General features: G+C 54.5%; 1 protein-coding gene across 1 annotated transcript in view; it reads right to left on the bottom strand.

Moving 5' to 3' along the window:
* Positions 1-27,022, bottom strand: part of PLEKHA7 (pleckstrin homology domain containing A7) — a 235,597-nt gene that overhangs the window by 90,474 nt on the left and 118,101 nt on the right. Inside the window, 1 exon segment of the mRNA XM_073605996.1 lies at positions 15,925-16,008. Coding sequence (XP_073462097.1) covers positions 15,925-16,008 — 84 coding nt within the window.

Below are 27,022 nucleotides of genomic sequence, written 5' to 3'. Positions count from 1 at the left end.
TTACCTATATAAAAGACACCTGTCCACAGAATCAATCAGTCAGATTCCAATCTCTCCACCATGGCCAAGACCAAAGATCTGTCCAAGGATGTCAAGGACAAGATTGTAGTAGACTACACAAGGCTGGAATGGGCTACAAGACCATCGCCAAGCAGCTTGGTGAGAGGGTGACAACAGTTGGTGGGATTATTCACAAATGGAAGAAACACAAAGTAACGATCGATCTCCCTCGGTCTGGGGCTCCATACAAAATCTCACCTCGTGGAGTTTCAATGATCATGAGAACGATGAGGAATCAGCCCAGAACTACACGGGAGAATCTTGTCAATGATCTCAGCTGGGACCATAGTCACCAAGAAAACAATCTACACACTACACCGTGAAGGACTAAAATCCTGCAGCCCCCGCAAGGTCCTCCTGCTCGGGAAATCACATGTACAGGTCCGTCTAAAGATCACTAATGGAGATTGAATGATTCAGAGGAGAACTGGAGGAAAGTGTTGTGGTCAGAGGAGACCAAAATCGAGGTCTTTGGTATCAACTCAACTCACCGTGTTTGGAGGAGGAGGAATGCTGCCTATGACCCCAAGAACACCATCCCCCACCATCATACATGGAGGTCCTATGACCCCAAGAACACCATCCCCCACTGTCATACATGGAGGTCCTATGACCCCAAGAACACCATCCCCCACCGTCATACATGGAGGTCCTATGACCCCAAGAACACCACCTCCACCATCATACATGGAGGTCCTATGACCCCAAGAACACCATCCCCACCATCATACATGGAGGTCCTATGACCCCAAGAACACCATCCCCCACCGTCATACATGGAGGTCCTATGACCCCAAGAACACCATCCCCCACCGTCATACATGGAGGTCCTATGACCCCAAGAACACCATCCCCCACCGTCATACATGGAGGTCCTATGACCCCAAGAACACCATCCCCCCACCGTCATACATGGAGGACCTATGACCACAAGAACACCATCCCCCCACCGTCATACATGGAGGTGGAAACATTATGCTTTGGGGTTTTTTTTTCTGCTAAGGGGACAGGAGAACCTCACCGCATCAAAGGGACAAATGGACGGGGCCATGTACCATCAAATCTTGGGTGAGAACCTCCTTCCCTCAGCCAGGGCATTGAAAATGGGTCGTGGATGGGTATTCCAGCATGACCATAACCCAAAACACATGGCCAAGGCAACAAAGGAGTGACTCAAGAAGAAGCACATTAAGTCCTTGAGTGGCCTAGCCAGTCTCCAGACCTTAATCCCATAGAAAATATGTGGAGGGAGCTGAAGGTTCGAGTTACCAAACATCATCCTGGAAACCTTAATGACTTGGAGAGGATCTGCAAAGAGGACAAAATCCCTCCTGAGATGTGTGCAAACCTGGAGGCCAACTCCAAGAAACGTCTGACCTCTGTGATCGCCAACAAGGGTTTCTCCACCAACTACTAAGTCAATGTGTTTTTCTGGATATTTTTGTTGTTATTCTGTCTCTCACTGTTATGATAAACCGACCAATAAAATTATAGACCGATTGCTTCTTTATCAGTGGGCAAACGTACAAAATCAGTAGGGGATCAAATACTTTTTTCTACACCACAGGCTCAGTGTATAATTGTATGTGTGGGGAGTCCAGGAAGCAGTCAGTCCGTCCTCAAGGCAGGGAGCACTGGTGTCCGTGATTTCCCTCCCGATATCTACTGTCTATAAGGAAAGAAGAAAGCGGACCATTTACATCAACATATTTCCTCCAGTTTTCATAAATGGCGCTCGGCATCCGTTGGGGGTTTCCTGGAAGCAGCTTAATGAGCTGGAATGATTTACTCTTAACAGCGAACATTACAAGGATCAGGAAGGCTGACGGGGCATCAATATTCTTCCCAGAAGAGCACAGCGTGAATTAATTCCCTCCGACCGGCCAATGTACAATACAATCTAATGATGCCGCTTATATCATTCCCTGTCTCTCATGGACAGTGGACCCCGGAGTGTAACTTCCATCCAGGAGATGATACAGGGGACCCCGGAGTGCAACTTCCATCCAGGAGATGATACAGCGGACCCCGGAGTGCAACTTCCATCCAGGAGATGATACAGCGGACCCCGGAGTGCAACTTCCATCCAGGAGATAATACAGCGGACCCCGGAGTGTAACTTCCATCCAGGAGATGATACAGTGGACCCCAGAGTGTAAATTCCATCCAGGAGATGATACAGAGAACCCCGGAGTGCAACTTCCATCCAGGAGATGATACAGCGGACCCCGGAGTGCAACTTCCATCCAGGAGATGATACAGGGGACCCCTGAGTGCAACTTCCATCCAGGAGATGATACAGTGGACCCCGGAGTGTAACTTCCATCCAGGAGATGATACAGTGGACCCCGGAGTGTAACTTCCATCCAGGAGATGATACAGTGGACCCCGGAGTGTAACTTCCATCCAGGAGATGATACAGTGGACCCCGGAGTGCAACTTCCATCCAGGTGATACAGCGGGCCCTGGGGTGTAACTTCCATCCAGGAGATAAAGCGGGCCCTGGGGTGTAACTTCCATCCAGGAGATAAAGCGGGCCCTGGGGTGTAACGTCTATCCAGGCAGTAATACAGCGGGTGCTCAAGTGTAACTTCGCTGGTAACATTCCAGCTTTGTGCCAACACGTTTCAGGGTCTGTAGAGATCCCCCTTCATCACGGATGGAATAATACAGTAATGAAGTAGTGTTGAACCCTTATCTTTTTTTACCGTAAAGACTAAAGTCTTGTTTTTAAAAAAACAAACAAAAAAAACAAACATGTTATACTTACCTGCTCTATGCAGTTGAATTTGGACAGAGCGGCCCGGATCCTCCTCTTCTCGGGTCCCTCTTTGCTTCTCCTGGCCCCTACCTCCTATTGAGTGCCCTCACAACAAGCAGCTTCCTATGGGGGCACTAGAGCCGAGTCACAGCTCCCTGTGTCCATTCAGACAGAGCCCCGACCCAGCCCCGTCCCCTCTCTCCCCTTATTGGCTGACTGACTTTGATTGACAGCCGTGGGAGCCAATGGTGCCGCTGTTGTGTCTCAGCCAATCAGGAGGAGAGTCCCAGGCGGCTAAGACATTCGTGGACATCGCTGGAGAGAGATGGGGCTCAGGTAAGTAATTGAGGGGGGGGGCTGCTACACACAGAAGGCTTTTATCTTAATGCATGGAATGCACCTTCTGCCTGTACAACTCCTTCCATCTTCACTGCACAGACTTACACCACAATGTTTCTTTTAGAAAAATATGTCCCTAGTCACTTACAAATTGTTTGATAAAATCTCCCAGTCATTGGAAGTCAGAGGAGAATAGTCCCCCTAGCTTGGAAGTCATTGGAAGCCAGAGGAGAATAGTCCCCCTAGCTTGGTGGTCATTGGAAGCCAGAGGAGAATAGTCCCCCTAGCTTGGTGGTCACTGGAAGTCAGAAGAGAATAGTCCCCCTAGCTTGGTCGTCATTGGAAGTCAGAAGAGAATAGTTCCGTAGCTTAGTGGTCATGGAAAATCAGAGAATAGTCTCCCTAGCTTTGTGCTCATGGGAAATCAGTGGAGAATAGTTACCCTAGCTTGGTGGTCATTGGACATCAGAAGAGAATAGTCCCCCTAGCTTGGTGGTCATTGGACATCAGAAGAGAATAGTCCCCCTAGCTTGTTGGTCATTGGAAGCCAGAGGTGAATAGTCTTTCTAGCTTGGTGGTCATTGGAAGCCAGAGGAGAATAGTCTTCCTAGCTTGGTGGTCACAGGAAGTCAGTGGAGATTGGTCTCACTTGTTTGGTGATTATTGGATGTTAGTAGAGAATGGTCCCCCTATCTTGATGGCCATTGGAAGTTAGTGAATAGAAGTCCTAGCTTGGTGGTCATTGGAGAAGGCCTCATTACACTGGTGGTCAGTGGGAAGTAAGAATACTCCCTTTGCATATAACAGAACATTGGTTACTTATCGGGGAGATACAAAATTGATGATTGCTCAAAGAACCGCTAGAAATCTCTGGAGGAACCCATGTTGGGGAAGGCGGATTTAACCCTTCCTCAATCCATATAAAACTAACAAAGGCTTGGCTACAGTTCCCCTTTATGGCTCCTAGAGTTGCCCCCAGACTAACGACTGTTTGTCAGTAATTGCCACTTAGAGGGACAATATGAATTCCTCCCATATCTGCTCCAATCACGGAGCAGCAGCAGCACGTTACATTGAGGAGGAAAATTTCACAATGGTGAATTAATTGGAGAGGAATTAAATACAGAGGAGAATGAGATGCCGAGAAGAGGAGTCCATAGAAATGACAATATAGATAATTAAACAGCAGAAACAAGGATTGGAGGGATCTCTGGGTGTGTGGCTGACGGTTCCCGAGAGGGTCCAGTGTAGATGTAGGATTATCGCCCCTCGCTGACCCTCTCTGCACCTCTGTCTTCCATGGACGGATTTTTGTGTCTTCTCAGAGTTTTAATCGATTAACTTCTCTCCCATTACTAGTGCTGTGATGATCCTAGGCTCTCCACTGCTTTTGTTTATTGCAGAATCGATAATCATTTAATTATGGACACGGCGGTGAATAAGCAGTCCGCTGGGAACGCGGTGCCGACGTTATGGAGATCTAAATGCCGTTCTTCTCGGCCAAGTACAACGCGGACTACTGCCAATGGACAACATGAACGATCTATAAACGGATCCTTTGACAAGTCACCATAACCTGAAACACGAGACTTCCCGACTCCAACCCATCAGGCGGGTCCACCGGCAGCGCCTCAGACGGGAAGGAGTTACTACAAGTGGCGGATGAAGGACGGAGATGACATCGATTTTCCCCGATCTTTCATCTCTCTCACAGAGAAGCGTCTGGACTGGTCTTCAGATCTTCTTCCACGCGGCTCTCAAATCACAGGAACGACATCCGCGCTCTGATCTCACACGCCAGAGATTCCCGACCTACCAACATGGATTATCGTGTGCAATTTGTTACTCAAAGAGATCAAAACACTTCACATCGCGGCATTTCATGGCGGCAGTGCCCAAATCAGCGGTAATGGCCTCGCCATCCCTTCCCGCGTACTCTCAGTGCCGTCTACAGCTAAACTGGTCACAATACAAATCCCGACATCACAAAAACATAGTTCCACCGGCTCAGGAGTTTATGAGGTTCTCATTCTGCAACAGTCCGGAATGTGTGGAAGGATTCAAGGATTGAGAGGGGTGCACCGCCACGTCCCCTCCCCTCAGCAATGATTGGGTCAGCACCAAGGTGGGAGGGGCTGCTTATACACTATATCACCAAAAGTATTGGGACGCCTGCCTTTACACACATGAACTTTAATGGCATCCCAGTCTTAGTCCGTAGGGTTCAATATTGAGTTGGCTCCGCCCTTTGCAGCTATAACAGCTTCAACTCTTCTGGGAAGGCCGTCCACAAGGTTTAGGAGGGTGTCTATGGGAATGTTTGACCATTATTCCAGAAGAGCATTTGTGAGGTCAGGCACTGATGTGGACAAGAAGGCCTGGCTCGCAGTCTCAGCTCTGATTCATCCCAAAGGTGTTCTATCGGGCTGAGGTCAGGACTCTGTGCAGGGCAGTCAAGTTCCTCCACCCCAAACTCGCTCATTCAGGTCTTTATGGATCTTGCTTTGTGCACTGGTCCAAATCATTTGGTGGAGGGGGGATTATGGTGTGGGGGGAGGGGGGATTATGGTGTGGGGGTTGTTTCTCAGGGGTTGGGTTTGGCCCCTTAGTTCCAGTGAAGGAAACTCTTAAGGCGTCAGCATACCAAGACATTTTGGACAATTTCATGCTCCCAACTTTGTGGGAACAGTTTGGGGACGGCCCCTTCCTGTTCCACCATGACTGACCACCAGTGCACAAAGCAAGGTCCATAAAGACATGGATGAGCGAGTTTGGGGTGGAGGAACTTGACTGGCCTGCACAGAGTCCTGACCTCAACCCCATAGAACACCTTTGGGATGAATTAGAGCGGAGACTGCGAGCCAGGCCTTCTCGTCCAACATCAGTGCCTGACCTCACAAAACTCTCTTCTGGAAGAATGGTCAAACATTCCCATAGACACCCTCCTAAACCTTGTGGACGGCCTTCCCAGAAGAGTTGAAGCTGTTATAGCTGCAAAGGGCGGAGCCAACTCAATATTGAACCCTCCGGACTAAGACTGGGATGTCATTAAAGTTCCCAATACTTTTGGTAAATGTCTTCTAAATCATACCCAAAAGTTACCATACATTATATGTAGAGATACAAAAAGCTCCATCATTAAACCCAACACAATGGTTCCTTTGTACAGCGCCACGGATGATTAAGGTGCCATATAAATGAATAACAGGGCAGTGAGAGGCCAGCATTACATGTCAGATTGGTGAACGTTTATATGACAAGGAGGAGTTAAATCTCTGCACAAACAGCCTGGCACACAGGAGCTTGCAATCTATTTCCCTGGCTCTCACCACCGTCCCCGAGAATCTGACTCCTCCCCCTCTGCACAATCCGATACGGGACACCGAGGACAGATTGTACACTGCTACAGCACGTGGAGGCGACATACTTTCACATTTCATGCAGAATATTGGATCCTGCTGGAGGTCGGCTTCTTCTTTAAAAATAAAATGATTTTTCCATAAAAAGAGGAAAATGCGTGCGGCGCGATTCCCTGAATATTGAAAAATCCAAAACTGAATCTTCACATTTCCTATTATCTGTGCGGATGAAATCTCCATAATAATCCGCCGCCTGGAGGCTCCGCAGTCCGAGAGGGAGAAGCACGGCTGTCTCCTGTATGGGGAGCGGTGGAGGCACCTTCACACCCTCTGGCCTGCTCCGCCCGAGGACTGCGCCCCCCGACCCTGTGCCCCTCCATTGACCCTGCATCCCCCCCCGACTCAGGGACAATGATCCCCCCAATTTTCTGTGCTCAGGAACAGTGCCTCTCCTCTATAGCCTCCAACCTCCTGGACCCAGGGATCAGCATCCCCTCTGCACCCCTCCGACTTCCTGTGCTCAGAGACAGCATCCCCTCTGTGCCCTAACTTCCTGCGCCCAGAGACAGCATCCCCTCTGCATCCCACCAACTTCCTGTGCCCAGAGCCCACAGCACCCCCTCTGCACCCCACCTACTTCCTGTGCCCAGAGACAGCACCCCCTCTACACCCACCCACATCCAGTACCCAGAGACAGCACCCCCTCTGCACCCCACCAACTTCCTGTGCCCAAAGACAGCACCCCCTCTGCATCCCAACTTCCTGTGCCCAGAGACAGCACCCTCTCTGCACCCCACTAATTTCCTGTGCCCAAAGACAGCACCCCCTCTGCACCCCAACTTCCTGTGCCCAGAGACAGCATCTCCTCTGCACCCCACCAACTTCCTGTGCTCAGAGACAGCATCCCCTCTGCACCCCACCGACTTCCTGTGCCCAGAGACAGCACCCCCGCTGCACCCCACCAACTTCCTGTGCCCAGAGACAACACCCCTCTGCACCCACCAACTTCCTGTGTCCAGAGACAGCACCCCCTCTGCACCCCACCCACATTCTGTGCCCAGAGATAGCACCCCCTCTGCACCCCACGACTTCCTGTGTCCAGAGACAGCACCCCCTCTGCACCCACCGACTTCCTGTGTCCAGAGAAAGCACCCCCTCTGCACCCCACTGACTTCCTGTGCCCAGAGACAACACCCCTCTGCACCCACCAACTTCCTGTGTCCAGAGACCGCACCCCACCAACTTCCTGTTTCCAGAGACAGCACCCCCTCTGCACCCACCAACTTCCTGTGTCCAGAGACAGCACCCCCTCTGCACCCACCGACTTCCTGTGTCCAGAGACAGCACCCCCTTTGCACCCTCTGAACTCCCAGGCCTCCATCCCACAACATCAGGAGAGAGACCACACTTTTCAGAGCCCACAATTCTGCAAACTCCACCCACTACACCATCTAGTGAATTCCCTCCTTCAGTAACCTAACCTGAGCCCCTCCCCCTCCCAATAGCTTAAGGAGAAGGCGCTGCTGCACACCAGCTGACGGCTATTATCAGGCTTGCAGTGAAGGCGGGATTAAAAGGTAATTCCATGGACTGGACGTACTTTATGGTTTCTGAATATCTGTCTAAAGACAAAGGAGAGCGACCAACTCACCCCAGCAATCCACAGCAGCCAATCAGAACTGTAGTAAGAAGAGCCGGAAAAACTGTAATCCTTGAAGTGTCGTTTATTGGTACGTCAGAGTGACAATAAAACAATAAAGCTGACGCGTTTCGGCAATAACCTTAGTCATAGCTGAGGACTTCAAGGATTACAGTTTTGCTGTCTCTTCTTACTACTGTTGCATTGGAGTGTGTTGGGACATCTCGAGCCTCGGGAACCTGGGAGTGGACCCGGTGTATGGACTGAGTTGTCCCTGCAGAGAGCGCTGTTACCTTTCTTTTTTTCCAAACCAATCAGAACTACTTTATCACCATTTGGACTGCTGAAAAACAGTAAATCGGGGTTGCCACGGGTTACCGCAGACAATGCACAGAGATGGCATCATAGGCTTTCCCTATACGGGACACACGTGGTGGACAATCGGCCCACACAAGGGTTAATCAGAAATATCACACCGCCACAATTCACGCTACACTTTCCACCTCCCAGGTGTTCCGTTGTTTGGCTGCCATAGTAACGGGCACGGAGCCGCACAAGTCCTCTCTCTGGAGGCGCCGCACTGCCTTTATCAGCTGTAATTATGCCATGTACTAAAATCACGACACGCAGAGATATTGTTGTAACCCGCCATGCAAGGCTGCGCTCCTTCCGCCAGACGCTAAGCAGATCTTTCGTTCCCATCCCGCCAACGCAGAGAGTGCAACGATCGTAACCTGGCCAAAGAGAGTGGGCCTGACAAAAGACCAGCAACCAATCAGAGTGAGAGTCTCAGATTCCAACCATCAACTGGTGTCCAGGAAGTCTGAATCTGATTGGTGGAATGATTCTCCATCTCTGTCCTCACTGGGAAGATTTCAGTGCAGTGCGCTGGGTCCGGGTTGGAGAGTGCGGGGTGCTGGGTCCGGGGCGGAGAGTGCGGGGTGCTGGGTCCGGGGCGGAGAGTGCGGGGTGCTGGGTCCGGGGCGGAAAGTGCGGGGTGCTGGGTCCGGGGCGGAAAGTGAGGGGTGCAGGGTCCGGGGCGGAAAGTGCGGGGTGCAGGGTCCGGGGCGGAAAGTGCGGGGTGCAGGGTCCGGGGCGGAGAGTGCGGGGTGCAGGGTCCGGGGCGGAGAGTGCGGGGTGCAGGGTCCGGGGCGGAGAGTGCGGGGTGCTGGGTCCGGGGCGGAGAGTGCGGGGTGCAGGGTCCGGGGCGGAGAGTGCGGGGTGCTGGGTCCGGGGCGGAAAGTGCGGGGTGCTGGGTCCGGGGCGGAAAGTGCGGGGTGCTGGGTCCGGGGCGGAGAGTGCCGGGTGCTGGGTCCGGGGTGGAGAGTGCCGGGTGCTTTGTCCAGGGTGGAGAGTGCTGGGTCCAGGGCGGAAAGTGCGGGGTGCTGGATCCGGGGTGGAGAGTGCCGGGTGCTTTGTCCAGGGTGGAGAGTGCTGGGTCCAGGGCGGAAAGTGCGGGGTGCTGGGTCCGAGGTGGAGAGTGTGGGGTGCTGGGTCCGGGGTGGAGAGTGCGGGGTGCTGGGTCCGGGCTGGAGAGTGCCGGGTGCTGGGTCCGGGGTGGAGAGTGCCGGGTGCTGGGTCCGGGGTGGAGAGTGCCGGGTGCTGGGTCCGGGGTGGAGAGTGCCGGGTGCTGGGTCCGGAGTGGAGAGTGCCGGGTGCTGGGTCCGGGGTGAAGAGTGCCGGGTGCTGGGTCCGGGGTGGAGAGTGCCGGGTGCTGGGTCCGGGGTGGAGAGTGCCGGGTGCTGGGTCCGGGGTGGAGAGTGCCGGGTGCTGGGTCCGGGGTGGAGAGTGCCGGGTGCTTTGTCCGGGGTGGAGAGTGCTGGGTCCAGGGCGGAAAGTGCGGGGTGCTGGGTCCGAGGTGGAGAGTGCTGGGTGCTGGGTCCGGGGTGGAGAGTGCGGGGTGCTGGGTCCGGGGTGGAGAGTGCGGGGTGCTGGGTCCGGGGTGGAGAGTGCCGGGTGCTGGGTCCGGGGTGGAGAGTGCCGGGTGCTGGGTCCGGGGTGGAGAGTGCCGGGTGCTGGGTCCGGGGTGGAGAGTGCCGGGTGCTGGGTCCGGGGTGGAGAGTGCCGGGTGCTGGGTCCGGGGTGGAGAGTGCCGGGTGCTGGGTCCGGGGTGAAGAGTGCCGGGTGCTGGGTCCGGGGTGAAGAGTGCCGGGTGCTGGGTCCGGGGTGGAGAGTGCAGGGTGCTGGGTCCGGGGTGGAGAGTGCCGGGTGCTGGGTCCGGTGTGGAGAGTGCCGGGTGCTGGGTCCGGGGTGGAGAGTGCCGGGTGCTGGGTCCGGGGCGGAAAGTGCGGGGTGCTGGGTCCGGGGCGGAGAGTGCAGTGCGCTGGGTCTGGGGTGGAGAGTGCCGGGTGCTTTGTCCGGGGTGGAGAGTGCGGGGTGCTTTGTCCGGGGTGGAGAGTGCGGGGTTCGGGGGGGAAAGTGCCGAGTGCTGGGTCCGGGGCGAAGAGTGCCGGGTGCTGGGTCCGGGGCGGAGAGTGTCGGGTGCTGGGTCAGGGGGGGAGAGTGCGGGGTGCTGGGTCCGGGGGGGGGGAGAGTGCCGGGTGCTGGGTCCGGGAGGGAGAGTGCCGGGTGCTGGGTCCGGGAGGGAGAGTGCCGGGTGCTGGGTCCGGGAGGGAGAGTGCCGGGTGCTGGGTCCGGGAGGGAGAGTGCCGGGTGCTGGGTCCGGGGTGGAGAGTGCCGGGTGCTGGGTCCGGGGTGGAGAGTGCCGGGTGCTGGGTCAGGGGTGGAGAGTGCAGGGTGCTGGGTCAGGGGGGGAGAGTGCGGGGTGCTGGGTCAGGGGGGGAGAGTGCGGGGTGCTGGGTCCGGGGTGGAGAGTGCCGGGTGCTGGGTCCGGGGTGGAGAGTGCCGGGTGCTGGGTCAGGGGTGGAGAGTGCAGGGTGCTGGGTCAGGGGGGGAGAGTGCGGGGTGCTGGGTCCGGGGTGGAGAGTGTGGGGTGCTGGGTCCGGGGTGGAGAGTGCCGGGTGCTGGGTCCGGGGTGGAGAGTGCCGCGTGCTGGGTCCGGGGTGGAGAGTGCAGGGTGCTGGGTCCGGGGTGGAGAGTGCAGGGTGCTGGGTCAGGGGTGGAGAGTGCGGGGTGCTGGGTCCGGGGTGCTGGGTCCGGGGTGCTGGGTCCAGGGTGGAGAGTGCGGGGTGCTGGGTCCAGGGTGGAGAGTGCGGGGTGCTGGGTCCGGGGTGGAGAGTGCAGGGTGCTGGGTCCGGGGTGCTGGGTCCAGGGTGGAAAGTGCGGGATGCTGGGTCCGGGGTGGAGAGTGCGGGGTGCTGGGTCCAGGGTGCTGGGTCCAGGGTGGAGAGTGCGGGGTGCTGGGTCCGGGGTGGAGAGTGCGGGGTGCTGGGTCCGGGGTGGAGAGTGCGGGGTGCTGGGTCTGGGGTGGGGGTGGAGAGTGCAGGGTGCTGGGTCCGGGGTGGAGAGTGCGGGGTGCTGGGTCCGGGGTGCTGGGTCCGGGGTGCTGGGTCCAGGGTGGAGAGTGCGGGGTGCTGGGTCCAGGGTGGAGAGTGCGGGGTGCTGGGTCCAGGGTGGAGAGTGCAGGGTGCTGGGTTAGGGGTGGAGAGTGCGGGGTGCTGGGTCCGGGGTGCTGGGTCCGGGGTGCTGGGTCCAGGGTGGAGAGTGCGGGGTGCTGGGTCCAGGGTGGAGAGTGCGGGGTGCTGGGTCCGGGGTGGAGAGTGCAGGGTGCTGGGTCCGGGGTGCTGGGTCCAGGGTGGAAAGTGCGGGGTGCTGGGTCCGGGGTGGAGAGTGCGGGGTGCTGGGTCCAGGGTGGAGAGTGCGGGGTGCTGGGTCCGGGGTGGAGAGTGCGGGGTGCTGGGTCCGGGGTGGAGAGTGCGGGGTGCTGGGTCTGGGGTGGGGGTGGAGAGTGCAGGGTGCTGGGTCCGGGGTGCTGGGTCCAGGGTGGAGAGTGCGGGGTGCTGGGTCCGGGGTGGAGAGTGCAGGGTGCTGGGTCCGGGGTGCTGGGTCCAGGGTGGAGAGTGCGGGGTACTGGGTCCGGGGTGGAGAGTGCGGGGTGCTGGGTCCGGGGTGGAGAGTGCGGGGTGCTGGGTCCGGGGTGGAGAGTGCGGGGTGCTGGGTCTGGGGTGGGGGTGGAGAGTGCAGGGTGCTAGGTCCGGGGTGGAGAATAATAATATCTGGGACGGCGGTGAGCGCTGGCGGGGCGATCGATCATCCTGGGACTGCGGTCCCTCATCCAGCGCACCGTGTGACTCCACAGCGATAATCTGCGAGCCGACGGCGGGCTCGGGGAACGCTCTGCGTGTAATTAGTGTGAAGTACCAAAGCGGAACGTTATTAGCCGCTCGCGGTATTCGCCGTCTGTACAGCAAATTAACGATCGGCGCGTCTCTCCCGCCTCATGTACTGTCATCCACAGATCAGGGATTTCCACCCGGACCGCTAATCACTTCCCCGCCGCCGTCATCCTCAGGAGGGAAGCGCTATAATGAGCCGCAGAGCATCGCACCCGTGTCACCAGTGCAACCGCCCGATACACGGATTGAGCTTATAAAAACGCCACTTTTACTGGGATTTGATTTTCTGTTCTGCCTGTAGACGCCCCTCTATGTCCGCCTGCGTCTATCTGAAAAAACAATCCCCAGCGCGTTCAGGGGAGGAGCTTTTAGGCACAAAAAAAAGGAAATGCTTGACGCACCCAAAATGCGTTTAGTGGTTGAGCGTTAACTTATTCTGGCAATTAGAATGAATTATCATGGAATCTGATAACACCAGAAGCGCATGTGTGCAAACATGGCTTTGGTTGTGTTTTTTTAACACGCTTTTCTCCTGCCAGGCGGTCGGGGGCGATGAGCAAACGCTGTGCGTGCACGAGGCCCTCGGCTGCATTCGCATCCCAGCGTCGCATTTTTTTCAGTCGTTTTTTAGGCAGGTTTTTGTACAGCGTTTCTAAAGCCGTTTTGAGCTTTGGTGTTTATTCGCCAACAGAGAAAAATATCATCTATTTCATCATTTATTGCTACATTTTTCAGCTTTCATTAATTATTATTAAAATTATTATATTTTTGGGGGGTTAAGGGTTATGGTTAGGGGTTAATTTATTTATTTTATTTTGTTAGGTCAAAATAAGGGGGTAGAATTAGGGGTTTTATAGGATTAGAAGGTTTAGGGTCAGGGGTTGAGGTTATGGTTACTTTATTAAATTTTTATGATTATTATTTGTGTATTTTATTTATTATATACGTTTTTATTTCATTATTACATTTGCGCATAAAAATACCCAAAAACACTTGAACCAAGCATTTCCATGGGGGGAAAAAATAAATGCTTCAAAAATGCACCAAGCTGCCCGATTAGAGCTACAAAAAAAAAAAAAGTTTGGTTACGATGCCCCCCCCCCCGGCTCCCCTCCATGGCCCCTACAGAGTTCAGAAACCAACAAGGAGATGCAGATGGTGGGAAGAGGTGTCCCCAGATTTCAGGGATCCCGGGCCCCCATGATGTAATTTTGTAGACCTTGGGCAAATTTTGCAGATGTCAACTAGGAAAGTGACCACCTCATCATTTTGAGGTCCTAATGGGTACCTTCAGACCCCCCCCAACAATCTAAGCACCTCAATGGGAACCTGCAGACCCCCCCGCCTACAATCTAAGCACCTTAATGGGAACCTGCAAACCCCCCCCTCAACAATCTAAGCACCTCAATGGGAACCTGCAGACCCCCTCCAGACCCCCTCAACAATCCAAGCACCCCAGAGGGAACCTGCAGACCCCCTCAACAATCTAAGCACCTCAATGGGAACCTGCAGACCCCCCCCCCCCGCCAACAATCTAAGCACCTTAATAGGAACCTGCAAACCCCCCCAACAATCTAAGCACCTCAATGGGAACCTGCAGGCCCCCCAATAATCTAAGCACCTCAATGGGAACCTGCAGACCCCCTCAACAATCTAAGCACCTCAAAGGGAACCTGTAGACCCCCCCAACAATCTAAGCATCTCAATAGGAACCTGCAGACCACCCCCGAACAATCTAAGCACCTCAATGGGAACCTGCAGACCCCCCCCCCCCCCCCAACAATCTAAGCACCTCAATGGGAACCTCTAGATCCCTCAACAATCTAAGTACCTCAATGGAAACCTGCAGACCCCCCAACAATCTAAGCACCTCAATGGGAACCTGCAGACCCCCCCCCCCCCAACAATCTAAGCACCTCAATGGGAACCTGTAGACCCCCCCAACAATCTAAGCACCTCAATAGAAACCTGCAGACCCCCCAACAATCTAAGCACCTCAATTGGAACCTGCAGACCCCCCCCAACAATCTAAGCACCTCAATGGGAACCTCCAGATCCCTCAACAATCTAAGCACCTCAATGGGAACCTGTAGACCCCCCCCCCCAACAATCTAAGCACCTCAATGGGAACCTGCGGACCCCCCCCCAACAATCTAAGCACCTCAATGGGAACCTGCAGACCCCCTCAACAATCTAAGCACCTCAATGGGAACATGCAGACCCCCCCCGCCAACAATCTAAGCACCTTAATGGGAACCTGCAAACCCCCCCAACAATCTAAGCACCTCAATGGGAACCTGCAGACCCCCTCAACAATCCAAGCACCCCCCCCCCCGCCAACAATCTAAGCACCTTAATGGGAACCTGCAAACCCCCCCAACAATCCAAGCACCCCCCCCCCGCCAACAATCTAAGCACCTTAATGGGAACCTGCAAACCCCCCCAACAATCTAAGCACCTCAATGGAACTTGCAGACCCCCCCAACGATCTAAGCACCTCAATGGGAACCTGCAGACCCCCCCTCCAATAATCTAAGCACCTCAAAGGGAACCTGCAGAACCCCCAACAATCTAAGCACTTACATTTTATGGTCCAAGGGGGAACCTGGAGACCAGCCAGTCTGAGCACCTCATGACTGTGAGGACCAGGAGGGAACCTGCAGACCCCCTCAACAATCTAAGCACCCCAATGGGAACCTACAGACCCCCTCAACAAACTAAGCACCTCAATGGGAACCTGCAGACCCCCCCCCCCGCCAACAATCTAAGCACCTTAATGGGAACCTGAAACCCCCCCAACAATCTAAGCACCTCAATGGGAATCTGTAGACCCCCCCGCCAACAATCTAAGCACCTCAATGGAAACCTGCAAACCCCCAAACAATCTAAGCACCTCAATGGGAACTTGCAGACCCCCCCAACAATCTAAGAACCTCAATGGGAACCTGCAGACCCCCCCAATAATCTAAGCACCTCAAAGGGAACCTGCAGAACCCCCAACAATCTAAGCACTTAAATTTTATGGTCCAAGGGGGAACCTGGAGACCTGCCAGTCTGAGCACCTCATGACTGTGAGGACCAGGAGGGAACCTGCAGACCTCCTGAGGGACTGAGCACCTCAATTTTGGGGTTGGGGGAACCTGCGGACCCCCTAATTCTGAGCACCTCATAATTTTGGGGTCCGGAGAGTTGAAACACCTGACACTCATAACTGCCCTGTATCTGTACAATGCCATGGAACGTTCTCTCTGGTCTCTCCCACATACATAGCAGATAAAAGTTATTGTCAGCCGGGATTCTGTCTTCACTTTTATCCTTCATCTCTCTTTTCTTCTATTTCCCATCTCCTCACTAATAGTACCCAAGTGCCTGAAGCTGACCAGTTCTAGCCCAATGCATTGTGGGAGTGCAGGCAGAGGGGACACAGTGACAGGTCCCATGACAGACACAGTGGGTGGGATCATCGGGTGTAATGTTCCTCATCGATCGATCTTCCTATGTGTAGGGGTACTATGTCTATGGTGCACCTACCCTTCTCGCAGTTCGAATTCTGCATTCTCCGGGGAGAGGTCGCCGGTCACCGGGTGTCGGAAGGTCGTCGTCCTCTGGTTGTGGCTGCGGAGAGAAGAAAATCCGGTGAGACATTTTATGAGCATCTTGGCGTCAGAGACCAATCTAGAGGATTTCCCGAAACCCACCCAGATCCCACCGACTCCTCCTCCCGGAACCCGGGGCCACATGGGGCCCATCATAAGTCTGCCACCCAGGAACCAATATTAACACCTCCCCCCCCCCAGTAGACACGAGTGTCCCGACCAATCACCTTCTGTCTTATGGCTCATCCCACCACCCAGATATTCAAGTCCTTTTAAGGGACATTTCTCAGGCTCCACAGCGGGGGATGGCTGTTATTTAGTTACAAGCTCTGTGTATAGAGGATGATGGGATGTGGTCACATATGGACCAGTGACCAGTATGAGGGACGGGTTCTCTTCAAAGAGAGGACTATGAATTTATGGTCCAACTATCGTAATAATGGAGGCCGGCTCCATCCCACTGACCCCTCCCCCCACCCCTGATCATATAATGCACAGTCATGGCTTCCTCCTCCCTGGGGGTGAAGAGAGGGAAGGGTTCAGGTCATGTGACTTCTCAACTGCCACTTCTCCAAATAAAGAGACTCATTCGCCAACGAGCGGGGAGTCAGGGGATGCTGGGAGTTGTTGTTCCACCAATCAGAATGAAAACAAAGAGGATGGAGAGTATGAATAAAACAATCGCCGCCAATTTATCAATAATCACAGCCGATCAGAAAATCTGATTTAAGGAGAGACGCTGAGGAGCCAATACAGAGAGAGAAGAAATCTGCACCCCAAACATCCAACCGGGGACCCCATCACCCCAATCCTCCACAACTGACCAATCCCATCACCCCAATCCTCCACAACTGACCAATCCCATCACCCCAATCCTCGGCAACTGACCAATCCCATCACCCCAATCATCCACAACTGACCAATCCCATCACCCCAATCCTCCGCAACCGACCAATCCCATCACCCCAATCCTCCACAACTGACCAATCCCATCACCCCAATCCTCCACAACTGACCAATCCCATCACCCCAATCCTCCACAACTGACCAATCCCATCACCCCAATCCTCCGCAACCGACCAATCCCATCACCCTAATCATCCACAACCGACCAATCCCATCACCCCAATCCTCCGCGACCAACCAATCCCATCACCCCAATCCTCCGCAACCGACCAATCCCATCACCCTAATCATCCACAACCAACCAATCCCATCACCCCAATCCTCCACAACCGACCAATCCCATCACCCTAATCATCCACAACCGACCAATCCCATCACCCCAATCCTTGGCGACCAACCAATCCCATCACCCCAATCCTCCGCAACCGACCAATCCCATCACCCCAATCCTCCACAACCAACCAATCCCATCACCCCAATCCTCCACAACCGACCAATCCCATCACCCTAATCATCCACAACCGACCAATCCCATCACCCCAATCCTTGGCGACCAACCAATCCCATCACCCCAATCCTCCGCAACCGACCAATCCCATCACCCCAATCCTCCACAACCAACCAATCCCATCACCCCAATCCTCCACAACCAACCAATCCCATCACCCCAATCCTCAGCAACCGACCAATCCCATCACCCCAATCTCTCACAACTGACCAATCCCATCACCCCAATCCTCCACAACTGACCAATCCCATCACCCCAATCCTCAGCAACCGACCAATCCCATCACACCAATCCTCCACAACTGACCAATCCCATCACCCCAATCCTCCACAACTGACCAATCCCATCACCCCAATCCTCCACAACTGACCAATCCCATCACCCCAATCCTCAGCAACAGACCAATCCCATCACCCCAATCCTCCACAACCGGCCAATCCCATCACCCCAATCCTCCGCGACCAACCAATCCCATCACCCCAATCCTCCGCGACCAACCAATCCCATCACCCCAATCCTCCGTGACCAACCATTCCCATCACCCCAATCCTCCACAACCGGCCAATCCCATCACCCCAATCCTCCACAACCGGCCAATCCCATCACCCCAATCCTCAGCGACCAACCAATCCCATCACCCCAATCCTCCACAACCGACCAATCCCATCACCCTAATCATCCACAACCGACCAATCCCATCACCCCAATCCTTGGCGACCAACCAATCCCATCACCCCAATCCTCCGCAACCGACCAATCCCATCACCCCAATCCTCAGCAACCGACCAATCCCATCACACCAATCCTCCACAACTGACCAATCCCATCACCCCAATCCTCCACAACTGACCAATCCCATCACCCTAATCCTCCACAACTGACCAATCCCATCACCCCAATCCTCCACAACCGACCAATCCCATCACCCCAATCCTCCACAACCGACCAATCCCATCACCCCAATCCTCCACAACCGACCAATCCCATCACCCCAATCCTCCACAACCGACCAATCCCATCACCCCAATCCTCCACAACTGACCAATCCCATCACCCCAATCCTCCACAACTGACCAATCCCATCACCCCAATCCTCCACAACCGACCAATCCCATCACCCCAATCTCTCACAACTGACCAATCCCATCACCCCAATCCTCCACGACTGACCAATCCCATCACCCCAATCCTCAGCAACCGACCAATCCCATCACACCAATCCTCCACAACTGACCAATCCCATCACCCCAATCCTCCACAACTGACCAATCCCATCACCCCAATCTCTCACAACAGACCAATCCCATCACCCCAATCCTCCACAACCGGCCAATCCCATCACCCCAATCCTCAGCGACCAACCAATCCCATCACCCCAATCCTCCACAACCGGCCAATCCCATCACCCCAATCCTCCACAACCGACCAATCCCATCACCCCAATCCTCCGCGACCAACCAATCCCATCACCCCAATCCTCCGTGACCAACCAATCCCATCACCCCAATCCTCCACAACCGGCCAATCCCATCACTCCAATCCTCCGCGACCAACCAATCCCATCACCCCAATCCTCCACAACCGGCCAATCCCATCACCCCAATCCTCCACAACCTCCTGATTGGATCTTCCGGACTGAATACAGAAACATGAAATCCTCAGTAATTCCACGAATAGATCGGATTGGATGGATGTCGGTTGGGAAGGTGGAGATGAGATTTTCGGAGGAGGATTTATATTCTGTATGATGAGAATTGAAGTTCTGGAATGCGGCTCGGTATGAATGACTCAGCTGTGATTGGAGGGGGGGAGGGGGGCGGAGGCCCAGCATGGCGCTCGCTCCTCGGTTGGCAGACGAACAACAACCAATTAATGCTCCTAATTGTCTGAATATGACCAGAAGATTCTGGATGAGAAATATGTTGAATGTACAGATAAGAGGAGACCTTCCCATCTCTGTGTGATAAACGACAGACCCCCCCCCCCCCCCGCCCCCAAACTATGGGGGAACATTAGAGTGTAAGCTCTTATGGTGCAGAGACTGACATCATCATATAAATCCTGGTGCTTGTGCCATTCTTGTTCACAAATGTCTAACACAGACCAGCCTCTGCCTCTCTCCTGGTGCTACAAAGTTACAATGTACAGTCTGATCACTGGGGGAGGGGAGACTGAGGAAATGACGACTCCTGCCTGCAGCAGACTGATGACATCATCAGAGCCTAGGCAAAGTCACTGATTGGAGGTGAAGGACGGCTTATGGTGATGATGAAAGGTGGAAATGATCCCGGTGATGTAAATTGTAGACAGGTCCTCTTTAATAAGTTTAATAATAATAATAATATCTCATCAACTCCAATGTTTCGATGAAGAGCAGATGGGAGGAGATTGGGGGGGGGGTGACTGGGACCCCCACACCTAATGATTGGCGGCAGATTTGTCGGGAAGGGCAGATGGTGGGGATTGGTTGGAGGAGCGCCGAGCTGTCATAGAGAAATATGTGAATATTAATGATACATTTCCAGCCGGAGCCGTTCCCTTGGCAACAATAAACTGCAGATGAGGAGAAATATGAAGAGCGATCCGCTGGAGGCGACTATACATATCGGGGCAATAACCCCTCCCCCACCCGCTGCCAAGAACCCTTCTCCCCGCCCCCCTACACCTCAATTCCCCCCGCCCCCCCACACCTCAATTCTCTCTGCCCCCCCTACACCTCAATTCTCCCCTCCCCCCCCACCCTTCAATTCTCCCCGCCCCCCCACACCTCAATTCTCCCCGCCCCCCACACCTCAATTCTCCCCTCCCCCCCACACCTCAATTCTCTCTGCCCCCCCCTACACCTCAATTCTCCCCTCCCCCCCACACCTCAATTCTCTCTGCCCCCCTACACCTCAATTCTCCCCTCCCCCCCACACCTCAATTCTCTCTGCCCCCCCTACACCTCAATTCCCCCCCGTCCCCCTTACACCTCAATTCCCCCCGTCCCCCACACCTCAATTCCCCCCGTCCCCCTTACACCTCAATTCCCCCCGTCCCCCTTACACCTCAATTCTCCCCGCCCCCCCACACCTCAATTCTCCCCTCCCCGCCACACCTCAATTCTCTCTGCCCCCCCTACACCTCAATTCCCCCCGCCCCCCCTACACCTCAATTCCCCCCGCCCCCTTACACCTCAATTCCCCCCGCCCCCCCTACACCTCAATTCCCCCCGCCCCCTTACACCTCAATTCCCCCCGCCCCCCTTACACCTCAATTCCCCCCGTCCCCCTTACACCTCAAATTCCCCCCGTCCCCCTTACACCTCAATTCTCCCCATCCCCCCTACACCTCAATTCTCTCTGCCCCCCCTACACCTCAATTCTCTCTGCCCCCCCTACACCTCAATTCTCCCCGCCCCCCCACACCTCAATTCCCCCCGCCCCCCCTACACCTCAATTCTCCCCGCCCCCCTACACCTCAATTCTCCCCTCCCCCCCACACCTCAATTCTCTCTGCCCCCCCTACACCTCAATTCTCCCCGCCCCCCCACACCTCAATTCCCCCCGCCCCCCCTACACCTCAATTCTCCCCTCCCCCCCACACTCAATTCTCTCTCCCCCCCTACACCTCAATTCCCCCCGCCCCCCCTACACCTCAATTCTCCCCTCCCCCCCACACCTCAATTCTCTCTCCCCCCCTACACCTCAATTCCCCCCGCCCCCCCTACACCTCAATTCTCCCCATCCCCCCTACACCTCAAGTCCCCCCGCCCCCCACCTCAATTCTCTCTGCCCCCCCTACACCTCAATTCCCCCCGTCCCCCCTACACCTCAATTCTCCCCGCCCCCCCACCCCTCAATTCCCCCCCACTCATTTCCCCCCCCGCCCCCCCACACCCCAATTCCCCCCACCCCCCCTACACTTCATTTCTCCACGCCCCCACCCCTCAATTCCCCCCTACACCTCAATTCCCCCCCTTAAACCTCAATTCTCCCCGCCCCCCACCCCTCAATTCTCCCCGCCCCCCCTACACCTCAATTCTCCCCGCCCCCCCTACACCTCAATTCCCCCGGCCCCCCCTACACCTCAATTCCCCCGGCCCCCCCTACACCTCAATTCTCCCCACCCCCCACCTCAATTCTCCCCTCCCCCCACCTCAATTCTCTCTGCCCCCCCTACACCTCAATTCCCCCGCCCCCCTACACCTCAATTCTCCCCACCCCCCTACACCTCAATTCTCCCCACCCCCCCTACACCTGCCCAGAGCGCCCATCATTTGTACTATTACAATCTGCACCATCTACGATATAGCAACATCATCTGCCGTGGCGATGTACAAATCTGTGTCAAATGTCTCCGGTTCTCCGAAAATACGAATCCCAAAATCAATCCGATGATTTCCCCGTCCGAAATCCGGAAGAATCTCCACCATCTGCTCCAAGGATTGTCATTTCTTTTATTGCAATAAAGTTATTTTTCCAAACAGAAAGTTCTCAGTGTTGTCAGGACCGGAATATATCCAGGATACATTCCACAGTGCGGGAAAAAGTATTCATACCCCTGGACATTTCCCACATTTTCTCATGTTACAACCAAAAACATAAATGTATTTTATTGGGATTTTATGTGATAGACCAACACAAAGTGTCACATAATTGTGAAGTGGAAGGAAAATGATAAATGATACAAATAAATATGTGAAAAGTGTGGGGGGGGGGGGGTCATTTGTATTCAGCCCCCTTTACTCTGATACCCCTAACTAAAATCTAGAGGAACCAATTACCTTCAGAAGTCACCTAATTAGTAAATAGAGTTCACCTGTGTGTCATTTATTCTCAGTATAAATACAGCTGTTCTGTGAAGCCCTCAGAGGTTTGTTAGAGAACCTTAGTGAACAAACAGCATCATGAAGGCCAAGGAACACACCAGACAGGTCAGGGATAAAGTTGTGGAGAAGTATAAAGCAGGGTTAGGTTATAAAAAAATCTCCCAAGCTTTGAACATCTCACGGAGCTCTGTTCAATCCATCATCGGAAAATGGAAAGAGTATGGCACAACTGCAAACCTACCAAGACATGGCCGTCCACCTAAACTGACCGGCCGGGCAAGGAGAGCATTCATCAGAGAAGAGCCAAGAGGTCCATGGTAACTCTGGAGGAGCTGCAGAGATCCACAGCTCAGGTGGGAGAATCTGTCCACAGGACAACTATTAGTCGTGTTCTCCACAAATCTGCCCTTTATGGAAGAGTGACAAGAAGAAAGACATTGGTGAAAGAAAGTCATAAGAAGTCCTGTTTGTAGTTTGTGAGAAGCCATGTGGAGGACACAGCAAACATGTGGAAGAAGGTGATCTGGTCAGAGGAGACCAAAAATCAACTTTTTGGCCTAAAAGCAAAACGCTATGTGTGGGGAAAACTAACACCGCACATCACCCTGAACACACCATCCCCACCGTGAAACATGGTGGTGGCAGCATCATGTGGTGGGGATGCTTTTCTTCAGCAGGGACAGGGAAGCTGGTCAGAGTTGATGGGAAGATGGATGGAGACAAATACAGGACAATCTTAGAAGAAAACCTGTTAGAGTCTACAAAAGACTTGAGACTGGGGCGGAGGTTCACCTTCCAGCAGGACAACGACCCGAAACATCCAGCCAGAGCTACAATGGAATGGTTTAGATCAAAGCATATTCATGTGTTAGAATGGCCCAGTCACAGTCCAGACCTAAATCACATTGAGAATCTGTGGCAAGACTTGAAAATTGCTGTTCACAGACGCTCTCCATCCAATCTGACAGAGCTTGAGATATTTTACAAAGAAGAATGGGCAGAAATGTCCTCTCTAGATGTGCAAAGCTGGTAGAGACATCCCCAAAAAGACTTGTAGAGAAAGGGGGTTCTACAAAGTATTGACTCCGGGGGGCGCCATACAAATGTACCCCCCACACTTTTCACATATTTATTTGTATCATTTATCATTTTCCTTCCACTTCACAATTATGTGACACTTTGTGTTGGTCTATCACATAAAATCCCAATAAAATACATTTACGTTTTTGGGTGTAACATGAGAAAATGTGGAGAATTTCAAGGGGTATGAATACTTTTTCCAGGCACTGTATTATAATAAATCCGGGATGGATTGTGGGAATTCTCGGACTCGGCTTCCTCAGGAGATGGGAAAGCAGCGCTGTGACCTAACATGAGAACTTCTGGTTGCCATGGGTGACCGCCCCCTCCCACACATGATAAACAGCCATCGATCGCACACCGCCATGTGAACGCGGCGCTCTCCCCGCTGAGCACCAAACGAGGTGAAACAACCAATTACCAGAATCAATGGCGGCCAAGTGCGAGCACACGATCCCCGCGCTGCACAGGCCAACCGCTTAAAGGGCCGGTACGTCTGAATTACAGGTGAAACCTTTCAGTAGATCGTTCAGAAATTATTTCAATGTGTTAAAGGAAAGCGGAGAGAAGAGCGGAGAGAAGAGCGGAGAGAAGAGCCGTCCGCACCGACGCCGGTCATTCTGATCCCTGGGCTTCAATACTGACCTGCATGCTTGTCCCGGGTCACAGATTGTGAAGCTGTTGGGGGAGGGGAGAGCCAGGTAATCGGCATTCTTAGGAGGATGTCAGCAATGTGTTTACCTCAGCGGAGGTCTCCTTTAATATTTCATTATTGGGGGGGGATCCTGCACACAGCTCACTTCCCTCCCTATAATCAAATACAGCCCCCCCCTAGGAGATCTTCATATCACTGCCCCTCCTCCACACATCCCGCCCTCTATCCTGGGCAGACTGACCCTTTAAATTCCTCTGTATGCCCACCCAGGAGCCCCGCCCACAGCAGCCCTGCCCAGCATTCCCCCCATACACACTACAGAACTAACAAATGAGGAATCAAGAAAGAAGAGGCTGCAGTCCCCTCTGCACTCAATAGAAAACTCAGATTGCGGTGAATGACTTTGGCGCAGTTGTAGAGTTTCCTGGACCAATCACAACGTCTGATGGAAAATTGCCGACAAACCTTCCACTTCTTATCTGGATATTCAAGCATGACTCCGCCCACAAGGACGAAACGGGGAGGAGTCAGAGCCTCTGCCAGGCTTTTATTACTTGAAAAAAAAATCAGCTCCTGTACCTTGTGACGTAACGCCGACGCCGAGCGCGCCAATGTCCTGACCTCCAAACTACACCACGACCACAGACACCGAGACATACATGACATCATTAGAGTGCTCCCCGATACCCCACGTAGCCCTCCCCAATCACCCCACCAAGTCACCTGACTGTGTCCTCCCAGGACAGGAAGTGACAAGAAATGTCTCCAATGGGGACACAGGAAGGGAACATTCAGCAGAGCGTCTGACCCTGAACAACACGATTTGCTGTATGGGTGTCACAGAGACAGGAAGTGAGGGAAAGTTCCTCAACGGGGTCACAGACAGAAAAAACAAAAACCTGACAGAATCTTTAACTTTTTGTTACCTTATCCAAGGCTTTCTTTTCTCAAACAATGAGTGCAAGAGCTCCCCCCCCTCTGAGTCCTCCCTTGTCTCCACCCCCTACCCTCCTCTGAGCGCGTCCCTGGTCTCCACCCCTACCCTCCTCTGAGCATGGGTCCCACCTCCCTAAGTGCCCTCCCTGGGTTCCACCCCCTACCCTCCTCCGAGGGCCCTCCCTGGTCTCCACCCCCCCTACCCTCCTCCGAGGGCCCTCCCTGGGTTCCTCCTCCGAGGACCCTCCCAGGGCCCTCCCTGGTCTCCACCCCCCTACCCTCCTCCGAGGGCCCTCCCTGGTCTCCACCCCCCTACCCTCCTCCGAGGGCCCTCCCTGGGTTCCTCCTCCGAGGACCCTCCCAGGGCCCTCCCTGGTCTCCACCCCCCTACCCTCCTCCGAGGGCCCTCCCTGGGTTCCACCCCCTCCCTTCCTCCCAGGGCCCTCCCTGGTCTCCACCCCCTCCCTTCCTCCCAGGGCCCTCCCTGGTCTCCACCCCCTCCCTTCCTCCCAGGGCCCTCCCTGGTCTCCACCCCCTCCCCTCCTCCAAGGACCCTCCCTGGGTTCCACCCCCTGCCTTCCTCCGAGGGCCCTCCTTGGTCTCCACCCCCTGCCTTCCTCCGAGGGCCCTCCTTGGTCTCCACCCCCTACCCTCCTCCGAGGGCCCTCCTTGGTCTCCACCCCCTACCCTCCTCCGAGGGCCCTCCTTGGTCTCCACCCCCTACCCTCCTCCGAGGGCCCTCCTTGGTCTCCACCCCCTACCCTCCTCCGAGGGCCCTCACTGGTCTCCACCCCTTACCAACCTCCGAGTGTCCTCCCTGGGTTCCACCCCCCTACCCTCCTACGAGGGCCCTCCCTGGGTTCCTCCTCCGAGGGCCCTCCCTGGTCTCCACCCCTTACCAACCTCCGAGTGCCCTCCTTGGTCTCCACCCCCTATCCTCCTCCAAGGACCCTCCCTTGGTCTCCACCTCTTACCAACCTCCGAGTGTCCTCCCTGGTCTCCACCCCCTACCAACCTCCCCTCCTCCGAGTGCCCTCCCTGCTCTTGCCCAATAACCAGAACATAAGTTAAATAGATCCCCTGGAGCCAGGAACAGTAGACCCCAGACCAGCAACAATAGACCCCCCCAAGGTATAATAGGTTCTCCCTCCAACAACGGACCACCCACAAAAAAAAATAATACCACCCCCAGCAACAAAAGATCCACCCCAGAAATATTATAACCCCCAGCAGCAACAACAGATCTTCAATCAGCCAGCAACAACAGACCTCTCCCTCAATAGTAGACCCCTACCAGCAACAGACCCCAACCCCCCCAACAGACCCTCACACAAAACAGATCCTCACCAGTGACAATAGATCCTCCAACAGCCATCACTAGACCTTCCAGCACAACCCTTCCCATTAAATTCAGTGCTGGGGGCCGCATTCCCCCCGACTTTATCCAAAATCAAACAAAAACACATCATGTGACTCCTTCCGGAATCTTCTCCCAGATTTGTGCAGGAATCCAATGAGACTTCCTGTAATAAAGACCGCCCACTGCTGCTCTCTCTCCCTGTGCAGGGTGACTGGTCCTGTCTCCGCCCCCTCCTGTAGTGGGAGGAGCCTGCTGGGTCCCTCCTACAGCTCTGCTCTCTCTCCCTGTGCAGGGTGACTGGACCTGTCTCCGCCCACTCTTGTAGTTCTCTGTAGTGGGTGGAGCCTGCTCTCAGCCTATGCCCCTCCCACAGCTCTTCGCTCTGCACAGGCTCTGTACAGCCCAGTGATGATGTCACTGCGACTCTTACCAGGTAATATCTGGGTTTGTAGAGGGATTTGGGGCTCACACAGGATTTATGTACTTTGTATCTACTGAGGAATAGATTTTGATTTTGCTTGTGGGATTGACCTTGAAATATTCGCTCAGCATGTTGTCTTGGGACTCCCCTCCCCCAGGATATGGAAATCCCCTCCCCCGGGGAATAAATCTCCTCCCTCCGTCTATAGAACACGAATCCCTCGGAGTCATGGCGGTAAATCACAGCTCAGAGCTGCAATACGGCGCTAATGTAGCGTGACGGCGGGGAGAAGACGCCATTATTCCTCCCGCTTCACATACAGAGACATCTGTTCTCCTGGAGCCGGAAAATGATCCC

Source organism: Aquarana catesbeiana, linkage group LG11 (assembly GCF_042186555.1).
Source record: "Aquarana catesbeiana isolate 2022-GZ linkage group LG11, ASM4218655v1, whole genome shotgun sequence".
Taxonomy (NCBI): Eukaryota; Metazoa; Chordata; class Amphibia; order Anura; family Ranidae; genus Aquarana; species Aquarana catesbeiana.
This window is presented reverse-complemented; position numbering and strand designations above follow the sequence as displayed.